We start from the raw sequence: 17,639 nt of genomic DNA, 5'->3' as shown, positions 1-17,639 counted from the left end.
GTGGAATGAAAAATTATTAGGGACTTTCTGAGGAGATTAAGTGAGGAGGTCAAGAAAACTTGAAGTGACCTTTGAGCTAGAACCTAAAGGATAAAAATTTTTCCAAGTAGGAAATTGTGGAAAAACCATATAAAGCAGAGGAAAATCAATGAGCAGAGATTCAAATTTATTAAACCACTCAGTTAATAGTTGTTCTAAGTGCCAGGGATACAAGAACAAAGTCCTTGTTTATCTATTGGGGTGACAGATAACGAACAAATTAACAAATAAAAAGTGTTTTAGGTAGTGTTGAGTGCTCTGAAGGAAAAAGGCAGGGTAAGGGTGTAGAGAGTGATGGAAGAATGTTATCATCGTAGGAAAGTGGTCAGGGAAGTCCTCACCACGGGAGGTGACATCTGAAGGGAAGCATAAATTGAAGTGAGGGAGTAAACTGTGAGGATGTCCAAGGGAAGTTGGTTTAATGGAGGGAAACAACGAATGCATATGTGAAAATGTATAGTGTAAGCTGATGAAAAATGTACAGGTGGTATTTAAATTTGGGGTTGAACAGAAATTAAGATGAACTCTTTTTAATTTGGCTGTGCAGCGCAGCTTGCAGGATCTTAGTTCCCCGACCGGGGACTGAACCTGCACCCTTGGCAGTGAAAGCGCTGAGTCCTAACCACTGGACCTCCAAGGAATTCATTACAAAGATGATCTTTTTATAAAACATTTAATTTCTGAAAAATATGTAAGTTTTTTTTAACTTTAAAAAGTTTGCAAAAGGATTTCTTTAAAATCTCAAGCAGACTTTATTCTGTAGGGCATGGAATGCTTTTAGCAGTGTTTTCTTTAAAAAGGCAACTTATTCATTTGGTTAAAAAAATAAGACAATGTAAAAAGATATTAATATAATCACGGACTTCCCTGATGGTACATTGGTTAAGTCTTGTGCTCCCAGTGCAGGGGGCCCATGTTCGGTGCTTGGTCAGGGAACTAGATCCCGAGTGCCACAACTAAGACCTGGCACAGCCAAATAAGTTAATTAAGTAGATTAATGATCAAAGTCTTGATCCTACCCCATCCTCCTTAGTGTCCTCCCCCACTTTTATTCGTTTTTTAAAAAAATGTATCCATGTGTTTCTTTGTAGAAATATAAGCAAAAACACAGATTGATATTTTTTCTCCTTATGTAAAAGGCATATACATATATACACTTCTTTGCTGTTTTCACTAATTAAATGTTTTGAATATCTTTTAAATTAATTTTTGGCTGCGTTGGGTCTTCGTTGCTGTGCGCGGGCTTTCTCTAGTTGTGGCAAGGGGGCGCTACTCTTTGTTGAGGTGTGTGGGCTTCTCATTGCAGTGGCTTCTCTGGTTGCAGAGCACGGGCTCTAGGTACACGGGTTTCAGTAGTTGTGGCACATGGGCTTAGTTGCTCTGTGGCATCTTCCTGGACCAGGGCTCGAACCCGTATCCTCTGCATTGGCAGGCGGATTCTTAACCACTGCGCCACCAGGGAAGCCCTTGAATATCTTTCTATACAAGGAGAGCGTTCCTCATTATTTTTTACAGCCACGTGGTATTCTGTTGTGTAAATAGACCATAGTGCATTTAACCATTGCCTTGACAGTGGACATTTGAGTTATATAAAAACAGTGTTATAGTTTGATCATTCCCAAAAGTGAGATTACTGGGTCAAAGGATATAGATGCATTTGTGATTTTGTTAGATATTATCAAATTGCTATCAGAGGTTGTACCACTCCCATCAGTGATATGTGAGAATGTCTGTTTTTCCATAGCCTCTCCAACTTTTGGATTTTTGCCAGTGTCATAGGAGAAGAATTGTATCTTAGAGTAGTTTATTATTGAGATATAATTTACATGTGCTAAAATTTGTCCTTTTAAAGTGTACAGTTCAGTGGTTTTAGTATACTCACAAGGTTGTGTAACCACCACCACTGTCTAATTCCAAACATTTTCATTATCCCCAAAAGATACCCAGTATCCATTAACAGTCACAGTCCATTTCCCATAGCCCCTGACAACCACTAATCTGTCTCTACTGATCTGCCTTTTCTGGACATTTCATATAAATGGAATCACACAATAGGTGGCTTTTGTGTCTGACTTCTTTAACTTAGCATTATGTTTTCAAGGTTCATCCACGTTGTGCATTTTTAAAGGGGAATTTGTGTTTTTCTTTCTGTAGAATGTATGTTTTGAACTCTATATATTAGAAATTAGCTCTTTGCTTATAAAAAAGTTACTGAAACCTTTTCCCCCAGTTCATTGTTTTTCTTTTAATTTTTATTAATTTTTTGCTGCGTTGGGTCTTCATTGCTGTGCATGAGCTGTCTCTAGTTGCAGCGAGTGGGGGCTACTCTTCGTTGCGGAGCACAGTCTGTAGGCACACAGGCTTCAGTAGTTGTGGCTTGCGAGCTCAGTAGTTCTGGCTCGCGGGCTTAGTTGCTCTGTGGCATGTGGGATCTTCCTGGACCAGGGATTGAACCTGTGTCCCCTGCATTGGCAGGCGGATTCTTAACCACTGCGCCACCAGGCAAGTTCCCATTGTTTTTCAGTATTGCTTAGGTTGTTTTTTCTTTTAACCACGGAGACACTTTTTAGTTTTTGTACTCAGATTCATCTTTTCTTCTCATATCCAGAGTTATAACAGATATCAACTATGTTTTATTCTAATACTTTAAAAAGTCCGTCGTTGCCCCACTGGTTTGAGGAGCCACCTCCATTAGTGGTTTTTCAGCAAAGGAGTAACACAGATCCATTTTAGAGAGAGAATTCTAGTAGAGATGCAGGAAACAGGCTGAAGCAGGGAGAAAGTAGTGGGTATTGTTTATAACCTTTCAGGTTTTGGTGGGGTTTTTTTTACATTTTTGTTTTTCTTCTAGGATTTTTTAATGCATAAATTTTATTCATTTTCCAAAATTGGGATAATTCTGTTCCGTATCCTATATTTTTCCGTTAATACATCAGGAGCATTTTTCTAAATGTTTGAATTAATTTATTGAACAGATTTATTGAGAACCTACTACCATTTGTCAGGCTGTGGGGTTTTAGATATTGGGGATTAAAGAACAAAATCCTGGGCTTCCCTGGTGGCGCAGTGGTTGAGAGTCCGCCTGCCGATGCAGAGGACACGGGTTCGTGCCCCGGTCCGGGAGGATCCCACATGCCGCGGAGCGGCTGGACCCGTGAGCCATGGCCGCTGAGCCTGCGCTTCCGGAGCCTGTGCTCCGCAACGGGAGAAGCCACAACAGTGAGAGGCCTGCGTACAGCAAAAAAAAAAACAAAAACAAAATCTTGCCTTCAGGGAGCTTATATTCTATAAACAATAAAATTGTAAAATAAAAATTATGTGAGGGTTAAGTGCTATAAAGAAAATTAAAGGGGCTAGAGAATGACATGTTATTTTAGGAAAGTGGTCTGAGGAAAGTTAAGGAGATGACTTTTGAGCAGACTTGAATGAAATGAGAGAGTGTTCTGCTAATATCTATGAAATAAAGAAGTTCAAAGCAGTGAAAATAGCAAGTACAGAAATCTTGAGGCAAAAGTATGGCATGATTGGTATGATCAGAGAGGAATAGTGAGGATGTAGATATCCCTAAATCGGAATGAGCAAGAGGGAGAATGGAAGGTGATGAGACCGGAAGTGTGCTCGTAGCTGTATGATAAAGGGCCTTGTAGACTATAGTAAAGACTTTGGGTTTTGTTCTGAGAGAGTTTTGAGCAGAAGAGGGACATGATCTGACTTACTTTCTAAAAGCTTTACTCTGGTTGCTTTTTGGAGAAGAGATCTGAGAGGCATAAGAGCATAAGCTAGGGGACCAATTAGAAGACTCTTGCTTTTACAATAATCTTGGTTAGAGTTGAAGGGGGCTTGGATCAGAGTTGATGGCAGTGGAGGTGGAAAGAAGTGGTTGGATTGTGGGTATATTTTGAAGATAGAACTGACAGGATTTGCTGGTATAGTTTGCCTATGGAGTGAGAAAAAGGAGTGAGGTTGCCTTGAAGGTTTTGGCCTAAAAAACTGCATGAATGGCGAAACTACTTACTGAGTTTGGGAAAACTGCAGACAGAGTAAGAGTAGCTCTTTGGAGGATGGGAGGATTGGTTTGGGTTATGTTAAATTTCAGGTGCCTATTAGACATCCGAGAGAAGATGTTGAGTAGCAGATGAATTTCAAGTCTGAAGTTTCAGGGAGATGTTGGAGCAAAGTGGGACATCATTTCCAGCTTGGATTCTGGTGGAAGAACCAGCAAAGAGCACTGAAAAGGAGGCTAATAAGATAGGACAAAAATCAGGATATGTATTTAGAAGTTTGGAAAAGGAAAAGTAAGACAGAAGTAGAAACTGAAAAATAATAGCCATGAGAGTTTGATATCAGGCTGGCCAGTCCCTCATTGCCTCCCACCCCCAACTCATCCATAGGCAACCACTGACGTGCTTTATGTCATTATAGATTAGTTTGTGTTTTCTAGAATTTTATATAAATGGAATCATACAGTGTGTGCCTTTTTTTTTTTTGCCTGGCTTCTTTGGTCTAATTATTTTGAGATGCATCCATGCTATGCGTATCAGTAGCTTCTTGCTGAGTATTATACCGCTGTGTGAGTGTACCACAATTTGTTTACTCATCAACCTGCTGATGGGCATTTGTGTTGTTTCCAGGTTTTGGCTATTACAGATAAAATTGTTGTGAACATTTGTGTGCAAGTCATTTTATAGACATACGGTTTTACTTCTTGCCTAGGAGCAGAAGGGCTGGATCATATAGTTGGTATATGTTTAACTTCTAAGAAACTGCCAGACCATTTTCCAAAGTGATTATACTATTTTACATTCCTACTTGTATGAGAGTACCAGTTTTTCCGCATCCTCACCAACACTAGGTATGGTTATTCTTTTCTTTTCTTTTTTTAAATTTATTTATTTATTTTTGGCTGCATTGGGTCTTCGTTGCTGCGCGCGGGCTTTCTGTAGTTGTGGCGAGCAGGGGCTACTCTTCGTTGTGGTGCGGTGGCTTCTCTTGTTGCACGGCACGGGCTCTAGGCACGTGGGCTTCAGTAGTTGTGGCTTGTGGGCTCTAGAGCGCAGGCTCAGTAGTCGTGGTGCATGGGCTTAGTTGCTCTGTGGCATGTGGGGTCTTCCTCAATCAGGGCTCGAACCCATATCCCCTGCATTGACAGGCAGATTCTTAACCACTGCACCACCAGGGAAGTCCCTCTGTGTGCTTTTTTAGTGGTTGTTTTAGGTATTACACTGTACATACATAATGTATTGCCATCATTGGTGTCACATTTTATAGATTTCAGTGAAGTACAGACACCTCCCTTTATATCCCTTTACCCTCCCTGCTGCATTTATACCAGGGTTCACTGCTTCATGAGGCTGCTTATTCCATTTTTGGACAGGCTGATGCAGTGGGAATCTAGGAGGAAAAAAATAGAGAGAGAGAGAAGAGATTGCAGTGAAAAATGTAAGGCAAATCCGATAGGAATGCATTTATTCATTTGTTTGTCAAATGTTTATTTAGCACTTAAAATGGCCAATCAGAGACTTCTCTGGTGGCACAGTGGTTAAGAATCCCCCTGCCAATACAGGGGACTCGGGTTCAAGCCCTGGTCCGAGAAGATCCCACATGCCGCGGAGCAACTAAGCCCGTGAACCACAACTACTGAGCCCACGTGCCACAACTACGGAAACCCGTGCGCCTAGAGCCTGTGCTCCGCAACTAGAGAAGCCACCGCAATGAGAAGCCCACGCACCGCAATGAAGAGTAGCCCCGGCTCACGGCAACTAGAGAAAGCCTGCGTGCAGCAATGAAGACCCAACACAGCCAAAAATAAATAAATAAGGTAATTAATTTTTTTAAAAAATGGCCAATCATCGGGCTAGATGCTAGGGAAGCAGAGATAAAAGATGTGTCTAACATCTAGGGGCTCCCAGTACAGTTGAGGTGGTAAGACAAAAAGTTGCAGCAACACTGGTAGTGATGGTAATAATGGTGCTTGCCTTGAGACCAGGCACAGTTCTGAGCACTTCATGTGTATACCATCTTTGTATCTACCCTTTTACAAGCATTTTCACCCCTGAACTAAATTTACCACCTTCTGTGTCACTCTTCTCAATGCCCAAAGAAGTTATCCTTAGTGAAAAAAAAACATTTTTGTTGAAGATACCATTTTTCTAGTTTATTCTTCCCTTCCAACTGCCAAGAAACAACCTTGGAGTTCTTTTTGGGTTTTATGTTTTGTTGTTGTTTGTTTTGGGGGGTTTTGTTTTGTTTTAACTTTCAATTCATTCTATGTGTAAGATCTTAAACCCTGAAATTTCCCCCTTTGATTTTTTTTTTTTTCCAATTTCTTTTGGCAGCAGAACTAACCCCCCACCTTTAATCTTTGTGAGTTTATTATTTAGTTTAATTCCGATTCCAAAGATTGGGGTGAGGTGCCCTCCTCTGTATTCACATGGGGCCTGTACATAGTTCCACCTCATCTGGAATGTAATTCTTTACTAGTAGTTAAAAGCTGAGACTGGAACAAGACTGGCTGACTTCAGATTCTAGTTTCACCTCTTAATACCTGGATGATCTCAGGCAAATTTTATAAACTTTCTGGACCTCATTTCTTCATCTTTAAAATAGATCTAATCATATAATCCACCTCCAGAGATAATCCAAATAATGAGCTTTTATATTTAATCTTCAAAGATCCTGAGTTTTAGACATGCAGTAAACTTTGACTTGATCCTGTTAGGATGTAACTGATAGAAAGCTCTTCAAATATAAATAATTTGGGAGGGGATTACTTAATTTATTACCGTGTTGATACCAAGTAATTTTTAAAATTCTATTTTCTAGTGTAAGACAAGGTAGATTTGAAAGTTATTTGGAAAACAGACTAAAAATAGCACATTTGATTTCTGTCCAGTAAATGTTATAAAAGCAAACATGATTTTCTTAAGTATGTGTTGGGGGGTGGAGAGAGAATTGAAAATCCTATTAAATGTCAAATGATTGATGTCTGTACTGTATTAAGAATACATTCTGCAGATAAATGGGCAAAAGGATAGAAATAGTTCACAAAGAAGGAGGAATATAGGGGAAGGGTATCCTGCTGTATTAAAAACATACAAATTGACATAATTTTGAAATACCATTTTACACCTAGCAAAGTAGCATGACAGACAGTGCTGATGAGGTTGAGGTAAAATTGTACTCATTCATTGCCAGGCATTGTAAACTGCTAAGACCTTTTTAGAAAGTCAAATGACAGTACAGAGCAAAAACCACGCAGACTTACATTTCTTGTGTCCTGATAATAGCACTTCCTAGAATTTGTCTATAGATAAATTCAACCAAAGTATAAAGGATATATTCAAGAAGACATTAAGTGTCAAAATACTAAATCAGTTGGCTTTCCTGATTGGCAAAAAATATTTAGGTGTTTGGCATCCCCCTACCTCTCACCACCACTCATCACATGCTCCCATATTTTCCATTCATAGAGTACGGAAATTATTTTTATTTTTTCACGAGAGCTGTTCACAGGTTAGTTGCATGCTCTCACTCCCTACTCTATAACCAAGTCTGTTTGCTGAAACAAGGAAGTCAGAGAAGACTGTGTTCTGAATCTTAGGCTTCTGGTAGGAGAGCGAAAACATGTTTCTGAGAAAAGGGAATTTTAGTGGAGCAAGAACACAGCAAGACCACACTTGGCAGTGACACGTTTTTGCTTAGAAATGTCAATTCCAGAACCCACCATTATACTCATTCAGTTTTTTCTCCTCTCTCACACCCTCCCTCCCTCTTCCCCTTTCCACCCCACCCCCCAAATTGGAGGAGTCTACTCTGATACTGAAGCCTTTCTCTTAATGCTTACAAGGAGAAGAAAGGGATTTGGAAAGGGAAGAGTATCAAAGAAAAACCTACTGACAGCTCAGTAGATCCACAGTGGTGATGCTGCCATTTGATTAGGAAGCCCATGGTTATTTTAGAAAGAAAATCACCCGTCACCCATTTTATGAGATGCTGAAGCTACATTACTTTACACATCATTTATACTCAAGGTTCAGGTATAGGGTGCTATGGCACTTATAAGTACCCACGGAAAACCAGGCTCTAAGGGTTCATCATTGTCTAGGCCTACAGCTTAACCAGTATGTAGTGTGTATTTCTGGATGTGTTTAAGTGGCTGCTTTGTAACTTATAAGCTTTGAAGGGTTTGTCACTAATTTCCCCCTGAACTGTTGAGAAATTATTTCATAGCAATAATTATTAAAAAGGTACCCATTTGTTTTCGGTATGGATGGCAGTGTAGAGGATGAGCTTCCTAACTAATTAACAATTGCACTTTCATGATTTTGGCTTTTTGGAACAAATAGAATTTCAGGCTTTAAGGGAAATGCTTTAGCTATATGTGGCGTTTGGGGAAAATGAATCTGGACTTGTGGACGTGAATCATTATTGAGTTCTGTGTTGGAAATCTGGCTTACATCACCATTTAAGGACTGCATATTATTTACTTCTTGTGGTGTGGTTTTATAACTTGTGTATGCAGTGAGAGAAGTGGTGAGCTCAGCTGGACGTCAGGGCTGGAAATAAGAGTTGTACTTGAAGTCCTACGGTGAGATCTTTGTGTGGTTGGATTCTGTATGTGAATCTTCGTACTTGCATGTTATGCAGATGCCTGAGCTTTTCTTCTTCTTCTTCATTGACCTTTTGGGAACTGTTCTGAGTTTTTTTGATGTATCTTTTTATTAAGTTATTTTGAACACATAATAACTTGGAACACTCAGGGATTGTTTTACATTCATTTATTAAATTAAATGATAGTAAGTGCGGATGATTCTTGGCCATAGCTATTCCATAGTTTGCAGAACTTGATAATGAGCAATAATTTGTCCTATATATATAGTTTTTAATCACAATACAGATGCAGGTGTTTTCCTTCTTGAGCAGTTGAGTCTGTAAATCACCTTCTGTGGATATGGGTGTCCCAATGACTGAGAGCCAGCTGTTGGGTGTTTTAACTAAACAGCTCGCTCCTAGTTGGCTGCTCAGATCCCATTGAGAGAGGTATTGGCTGCTCCAGAGAATGGAACAGGAATAGAGCACACAGGGTGAAGATTTTTGCAAGGCCTTTAGTGACCCAGTTTAAATTTGGTGAAATTTTCTACTTTGGCTTTTTCCTATAGGTGCCAGAGTGCATCTGCTTCAGATTTTCACCAATGACTCATCTTCCTGTCATATTTTCTTAGACTACAGTGACGTAAGACTCTTCGAGTCACTGTTAGGTAGTTTCTCCTACCACGTATAGGAGAAGAGAACAGTGATATTCAAACTCAAGCCTGTTTCCATCTCATGCTGATTGATTCCTATGGTACATAGAAAACTGTTTCTCCCTGAAAATGGCATCCTAGTGATTTATTGTTTTCTGTGGGAGGAAACTTATGACCTTCTCTTTTCTTTTTCCCTTCCAGAGGGAATCTGGAAAACTTGTAAGCAAAACATCATTTCTCTTAGAAAATTTTGGATAACAGAAATTCTGGATAACAGGTAAAAAGTATATTTAAATTTCTTTGGTGATGCTGATAATCAACTATTATCAGCAGAAGTAAACCAAGAGAGGGAAGATAGAAGAGGAAAGCTAGGTGTGCTGTGTCGCAGGGGCTGTATTAGGGATTTTACATACATTATCTCATTTGATGGTTTTTACCTGGATTCTGGACATAGATCTAAGAATCTCAGAATAAAACTATCCTTCAAAATGCTGTTTTAAGTGGATTTGTCTATTGATTGGATTTTTAATGTCCTCACAATTCAATCTACAGGCATTTTTAAACTTCTACCATAAACAAAATACAGAAATATAATACAGAATGCTAGAATCTCTGTGATGCAGCCTAGCTCAGGAGTGTCTTCCTTGTTTCTTTCTGTCTTTTATTTTAGTTCTTGATCTTTGCCAGTTATTTGCAGCTGTACTATCTCCTTAATTCTTTTTTAATACTTTATCACCAGGTCCAAAATTTAACTTTCCTGATAAGGTACCTCTTCACAATGGAGTCCATCCAGCCCAGGTGTCCCCATTATGTTCTCAGTGGCAGTCTTACTGTGACCAAATAGCCATACTTCTGTGCTATTTTCTTATCTATATTCCACAGAGTTCGAAGGTCTTATGAAATAATACTGTATGTAAAAAATCCAGTATAGGGCTTCCCTGGTGGCGCAGTGGTTGAGAGTCCGCCTGCCGATGCAGGGAACACGGGTTCGTGCCCCAGTCCAGGAGGATCCCACATGCCGCGGAGCGGCTGGGCCCGTGAGCCATGGCCGCTGAGCCTGCGTGTCCGGAGCCTGTGCTCCGCATCGGGAGAGGTCACAGCAGTGAGAGGCCCGCGTACCGCAAAAAAAAAAAAAAAAAAAAAATCCAGTATACTTTGGGATATATATCTCAAATGATAGCTGTAATTTTACCTATTAAGCTAAGGAAGACACGAAAACTAATCAGACTTCCTAGGACCCTGTAGGTCCAAACCAGTGCTCTTAGACTGAGGTGAATGGTCCTACCTGATGGTAGTATAGAGAGTGAGGTGCTATTTATTCTAACAGTCATTCTAGTATGAGCCTTGAAGATAAATTTCAAGTATGTAGAGAAGTAGTTCCTAGAGATATCATCAATGAAAAAATTAAGATTTTAATATTTGCTGATTTTCCTTTGGTATTTTTTCATTTTTATCAGGGTGAACCAGTTCAGTCACCATGAGTTGGAGCTTCCTCACTCGCCTGCTAGAGGAGATCCACAACCACTCCACGTTCGTGGGGAAGATCTGGCTCACTGTATTGATCGTCTTCCGGATTGTCCTTACAGCTGTAGGAGGAGAGTCCATCTATTACGACGAGCAAAGCAAATTTGTGTGCAACACAGAGCAGCCAGGCTGCGAGAACGTCTGCTATGATGCCTTTGCACCCCTCTCCCACGTGCGCTTCTGGGTGTTCCAGATCATCCTGGTGGCCACCCCCTCAGTGATGTACCTGGGCTACGCCATTCATAAGATTGCCAAAATGGAGCACGGTGAAGCAGACAAGAAGGCTGCTCGGAGCAAACCCTATGCAATGCGTTGGAAACAGCACCGGGCTCTGGAAGAGACAGAAGAGGACCATGAAGAGGATCCCATGATGTATCCAGAAATGGAATTAGAAAGTGAAAAAGAAAATAAAGATCAGAACCAATCTAAACCGAAGCATGATGGCCGACACCGGATTCAGGAGGACGGGCTCATGAAAATCTATGTGCTGCAGCTGCTGGCAAGGACCGTGTTTGAGGTGGGCTTTCTGATAGGGCAGTACTTCCTGTATGGCTTCCAAGTCCACCCATTTTACGTGTGCAGCAGACTTCCTTGCCCTCATAAGATAGACTGCTTTATTTCCAGACCCACTGAGAAGACCATCTTTCTCCTGATAATGTATGGTGTCACAGGCCTTTGCCTGTTGCTTAACATTTGGGAGATGCTTCATTTAGGGTTTGGGACAATTCGAGACTCACTAAACAGTAAAAGGAGGGAACTGGAAGATCCGGGTGCTTATAATTATCCTTTCACTTGGAACACACCATCTGCTCCCCCTGGCTATAACATTGCCGTCAAACCGGATCAAATCCAGTACACCGAGCTGTCCAACGCTAAGATTGCCTACAAGCAAAACAAGGCCAACATCGCCCAGGAACAACAGTACGGCAGCCATGAGGACAACCTCCCAGCTGACCTGGAGACCCTGCAGAGGGAAATCAAAATGGCTCAGGAACGCCTGGATCTGGCAATCCAGGCCTACAGTCACCAAAACAACCCCCATGGCCCCCGGGACAAAAAAGCCAAAGTGGGGTCCAAGGCTGGGTCCAACAAAAGCAGTGCTAGTAGCAAATCGGGGGATGGGAAGACCTCCGTCTGGATTTAACCTTGGCTGGGCTTAAAACTTGTGCTTTTCGTAGTTCACGGTAAGCAGCGGCTCACAGAATAACGACTTCCACTGAGTAAACATTCGGCTCTGGTTATTTTCAGGGATGCTGTTGGCTCATGATCCAAGCTCAGGGGACTCTGAAGTGGGGGCTGGGACAGGGGGAAAGAACGGGAAACACAGTGTTCCTGGACACATGTTCCAGCAATAATACAGTTGCAGAACTTTACATTTGTGTCTTCCAGATCTGGAAAAGAACAGATATATTTAAATCATTCTTCTTGAACAGTTTTTGTATGTACAGTATTATGGTACTTTTTTTTTTAGTATGAGAACTTTTCTTTGTATTTGTATATTGGACCACTGTAGCTATACTTTTATATTAAAGGGGAAATAATCCTTAAGGTAATGCCTATTAGGCTAGTGTTATTACTTTGTTCAGCAAATTCTACCCTGGATTTAAAGTTTTAATAGATGCTACATACCTAATAAAAGTGCCTCTGTGTTGCAGGGAAGATTTCAGATATGTAAGGAGCTGGAGAAGGATGAATCAGTTCTCAGTCTTGGAAAGAAAGTCCATAGTAGAGGGAGGTTGAGATCTCTCTTTGACTTGAGAAATCTTTGAATCTCGTTCATGTGTCCAGATTTGTATCTAGTCTTTGAAAACCTATTTGTGTTTTCAAAGAAGATAAAGTGATTCACTGCAGAAGTCCTTTAAATATCAAGCCTTGCCAGTATATGCTTTGATGGTGTGTATATAATGTCAGTTCTTTCAAAAGGCTGTTGCACAAAGCTGTCCTCATCTAGTAGCAGTGTGGAGACCCTGGCTAGAAGTGTTCTAAGATTCCTCTGTCACAAAACAAAGGCACTCCTGGGAAATAAGCCCTGATAAGATGTTTAGCTGTGGACCTGTTTGATTTGCCTTAAATCTGTATCCAAAAACCTGCCTCTCTGGTTTCTTAAGAAGCCAGTGATGGATACTTTTTTAATATGGTAACAGCAAAAATACGGAAATTCCCTTCTAGGCTAAAAATTAATCAAAGCTACCTTAAACTGCATATGGCAGAAGGCCTAAATTCAAATTCCTTATTTTTTATAATTCACCATGGGACTTTTATAATTTACATATTTCTGCCAGTGTAGGTTTCTGCCTGGAAGACCAGTCAGACCTGGGATTCTATCTGTAAATAGACCGAAAGAGAATTTCAGTATTTATTTGCTGTAGGCATATCTCTTTGTTAATGACAAGCATTAATGTTCACATAACACTCGTAATTTGCAGTAATATTTTATTGCCATTTTCACCCTTCTCTTATGTTGGAGAACTTTGCTCTCCTGTCATGTTCACATCATTTGTCTTACAGTTTATGAGCTTCTGAGTAAGAGCTTGGTAAAGATTTAAAGGAAGCGGTGTTTGCTTCACCAGGGAGCTTTCATTCTGGGTATCTCACTCTCTTCTAACAGAAAGTTATTGCAAGCCACCTCCAACATTGAAATTCCAAGAGTGCTATTTTTTTGACTTAATTTTTAAATGTCAGTTCTCTATTCTTAGAACAGCGTCCTGTATGCAGTTCTTTTTTTCTTTGTTGTTCTCCATTGCATTTCTCCCCCACCTCCACCCCCCGCAAAAGACACTCAGTTGAAAATTTAAGCTTATCTTCTAACCATGCATTTACCTTTATTTTGCTCTTTTTAGTCTGTAAATTTTAGCCTAGAGAAGTTCTTCAGGATCTCTAAACACTTAAGCAAAAGGTAAACTCCCTTGAGACTGAAGGGGAAATTTCAGAAAATGATTTATACATGTATGGATCCTTGATAATTAATAGACCTGCACAGTTTCCTTGAAACCAAGTGTTTAGTAAGGAATTTCAAATAATTATTCTAAAACAGGGAAGATTTTAAATACTTCATACTTCAGGCCAGCTAAGATAAAGAGCTACCAATAATTCTTATGTCAGTAGAACTTCATGTATATTTCTTAATTGAAGGACAGAAAAAATACACATACATTCACATCCATCTATTCAGAGTCTGAAGGAGAACAGAGTGGCTTTGCCAGTGGAAGGGTTGGGGATCTGAGTGAGAGAGAGGGAAGGAGTCAAGCAGAAATGCCAGGCAGACATTCGGCGCCAGAAGCATCCACTTAGTTTCTACAAATAGGGCCCCTGGTGTTTCATCTGGGCTTGTTCTGATGAGAATGTTATCTTTTGTGTCTGGATAATTCTTCAACTTCCTCAAGTACATAGAAAGATATTCTGGGTCACGTCACATGTGTTAAAGTCTATTTTTATCCTCTCACTAAAGTTCTAATTATGACATAGATTTCCCAACTCTCACTACTTTCTTAGTCCATTTCTTTCAGCCTTTGAACATATGAGTTTGCCAAGGCCATTCTCCCCTAACAACATGTCATGGACTTACATTAAGAAAACGGCCCTGTCAGTGTCTAGCTTGTTAACCCATTAATTGGGTCTACATTGAGTCTATAAAATATTGTTCCAGTTACTGTTCTGGAACTTGCAGGTATTTGTATAAAACACCTGTCAGCAGGGTTTTTTTTTCCCCTATCAAAATCATTCCTTTGAATTGCTGTATAAGACATGCTCTGTAGGGCTTCCCTGGTGGCGCAATGGTTGAAAGTCCACCTGCCGATGCAGGGGACACGGGTTCATGACCCAGTCCGGGGAGATCCCACATGCCACAGAGCGGCTGGGCCCATGAGCCATGGCCGCTGAGCCTGCGCGTCCGGAGCCTGTGCTCCGCAACGGGAGAGGCCACAACAGTGAGAGGCCCGTGTACCGCAAAAAATGACATGCTCTGTCGTGTGACATTTGCTTCTCTAAATAGAAGTTGAGTGCTTAGTCCTTCACAGACTACAATCAGGATATGGTCAACATGTTATATTCCTTAAAATACAGTTGGATTTATTCAGATGTGGTGTGTCTTTTGTTCATCTTTGTTACAATTATTCAGAAGAGATCTGTAAAACAAATAGGCTTTTTTTCTTAGTTCAAATTTGAGGGAAGAATTATATAACATTTTCCCCTAAAGAAATGTTACTGTTCATTTTGTGGCTTCCTCTTTGCTTTATGCCTTAGTGTCGCCTGTTTCTATATTTGTTCATTTAAAACCACAAGCGTGTTACTTCATTGAAGTCAGTTTGTCTGGGGATTTTCCTTGACTGACATCTATAGACTTTCGATAAAAAGGAACTTTGCCAACTAAAATGGTTCTCACAGGTTAGGACTCCCACATATCTGTCTTTTAGAAGGACACCTATATCTTTAAAAAGAAAAACGTCATCATTAGGTACCTTAACTGTCATTTCTTCATGGTATGAGACTAGGCAGTTCACTTTACTTTTCCAAGTTCCAGGAGCCACTTACCTCTCAGAAGTGTTATGAAGTAGTTAGAAAAAGCGTCTGGTAAAAAGTATTAAAAAACCAACTATTATTATTGGTCATTTGTCTGACCTTGGAGCTTCAAAAAAAAAATAGGTGAAAGAACTATGTGATGTAGTAAGAAGTCCTTCAGTGCTCTTTATCACAGGAATCAGTGATTGTTTAAAACACTTAAATTGCTCAAAGCAGTTTATACCAAGAATGGACTTAAATGTTATTCCTATTAGTCATACCTATGCTTTACCCGTTACGCTTATAAACGTCTAGGCTTCACGTTTTCTGTCTCATTTAAGAGACAGTACACTGCTAAAAATAATACCTATAGTTTAGGATAAATTTTTGGCCAGCCAGTTTTTTATAAAAGGCAAGTATGTTATACTTGAACCTACTTCACAAATGCCTTTTTATACAGGAAGGGTCTTTCCCAACTGTGAAGAAAAGTACCTGAAGTCAGAGATACGCAGCTGCTGGTCATTTTGATTGGAAGGTTCCAGTTGTTAGATTAATTTTATCTTTATAAAATCATGTAATTTCACGAAGAGTCTTACCACCTGAAAATAAAGCCCCTGCACCTATACAGTGCAGAGTTTGGAAATAAAATTTCAACTCACCTATATATCGTAAATCTGTAGTAATCCACAGTTACCATCAAAGGTTAGAGTCACTAGGGTGACTTGCATACTTGTCACTCATTCTGGCCACATATCCTGGAGAGTTTAAAAGATTTTATTTGTTGTCCCTAATGCGTAGTTGTGGTGTTTTTGTTGTTTTTAATAATGATGTTAAGTGAGTTTGGTTCACGCACATTCCATGTTAATCATACTTTTGAAAGAAGCAATCCATGTATTCCAAAATTCAGGATTCCAAACAAAAGAAAGCCCTACTCCCGTGCAAAATCTCTACAGAAATAAAAGAAGGAAGAGTTCTGCATTTCAGGGTTGGCTTGCTGAACCAGCAAAGACATTTGGCTGTATGATTCCAAGATTGGAAGTGGTTTTCTTTTCTGTACTCTCTATTGTGTTCTCTTCGATAAATCTCTTACAGAAGTCTCTACCTCAGGCACTAAGTGTTAGATATGATTAGCATATTGATACCAAAAATCTTAGCTAGGACTTCCAACTTTCTAAGATAATTTAAATGTAAAATTCAACTGTTAACCAGCAATTTAATGTCATGTGATGTGCAGTTTGGATATTGTATGAACAGCTAAGGAGTTACCCATTCTAGTGCCAAAGATCACTCGTTGCTAATTTTGTTCTGTACAGTTGATGTAAAATTTTATGGTGGGGACAGACTCTGCTGAGGGCCTTGTCTCTAGGAAGACTTTTTGTCAGTTCCAGATGTTTTTGTCAGTTCCAAATACAGTTTAGAAGATTCGTTCGTGGTCTGTGCATCTTTTTCCAAACGTGAAAACTCAACTGCCAGATGTCATATTCAGGATTTTTACCCCGTTCTTTGTGTCAGATAGTGCCCGAGAGCTTAATGGTTTACACAGAAAACCTGATATGAAAATTTCTTCCCATACCTTCACCTGTAAGTTGATCTCAGTGGAAATAACGTGAGCAGGAAATTTTCCAAGTAGAGGTTTGGGCTCAAAAGATGCCCTTTTTTCATAGCTGGGTTAGAACTCCTCTGGGATGGCTGTGGCTAAAAGGATTTGGCGTGTTTGTGGCATCACAATCTGGGAGGGGGAGGTGGCCTTAAGGGTGGAGGCTAAGGTCTAAGCACAGAAGCCGGCAACATACCCGCTCTCTGGCTCCCTTTGGTTCTCGAGGCCTGGAGAAGAGGAGTGCCTTCTGAGAAAGATGCTCCTCACAGATTAGACCAGTCTTGGTGTGGCGAATCCACTTTGTGAGAATAGAGGATGTGGGAGAGGGCTAAGGAGAGGGTAGCATTTATTCCAACAATGCCCTCTGTTACCCCAGACACAGAATAGCTGACTGAGTGACAGAATGGGTCATGCGTCAAGCCCACCCTCAGCAGCACAGATTGTAAACTGGTCGGCCAACCATATTTGGTAATAAACTCGTGAGCTGTTTGAAAGCTGCCGGAGCTGTTAAGTCACTGCTAGTTCGGAAAGTGGATTCTTTGGCAGATTTGCCATCAGAACAGATATTAGTACCTGGAAAAGGTGTTGCATCAAAGTTAAAGTCTGTTTTCTTTGCTACCTAGAGATTAAAACAATATTTCTAAGGTTTTAAGGGCTCATACCAATCTTAACATGTAATACTTTTAGGGCTTGCCTCCTTTAGTTATTTCGAGTTGGAAGCATGTTACACAGGGGCATAA

The 17,639-nt window shown here is 40.3% G+C and overlaps 1 protein-coding gene across 4 annotated transcripts in view; it reads left to right on the top strand.

Moving 5' to 3' along the window:
• Nucleotides 1-16,727, top strand: part of GJC1 (gap junction protein gamma 1) — a 36,230-nt gene extending 19,503 nt beyond the window's left edge. For 2 of the 4 annotated variants that reach the window (XM_032617205.1, XM_032617206.1), the window contains exons 2-3: nucleotides 9,483-9,558; nucleotides 10,739-16,727. In XM_032617205.1, the coding sequence (XP_032473096.1) occupies nucleotides 10,759-11,949 (1,191 nt within the window). In that variant the 5' untranslated portion in view covers nucleotides 9,483-9,558; nucleotides 10,739-10,758 and the 3' untranslated portion in view covers nucleotides 11,950-16,727. Of the gene's footprint in view, nucleotides 1-9,197; nucleotides 9,383-9,482; nucleotides 9,559-10,738 lie in introns of all 4 variants that reach the window. The other 2 variants (XM_032617207.1, XM_032617208.1) reach the window with 2 other exon arrangements.
• The last annotated feature ends 912 nt before the right edge of the window (nucleotides 16,728-17,639 follow it).

Source organism: Phocoena sinus, chromosome 20, assembly GCF_008692025.1.
Source record: "Phocoena sinus isolate mPhoSin1 chromosome 20, mPhoSin1.pri, whole genome shotgun sequence".
Classification (NCBI taxonomy): domain Eukaryota; kingdom Metazoa; phylum Chordata; class Mammalia; order Artiodactyla; family Phocoenidae; genus Phocoena; species Phocoena sinus.
The sequence above is the reverse complement of the archived record's forward strand: the minus strand, read 5'-3'. Positions and strand labels throughout refer to the sequence as shown.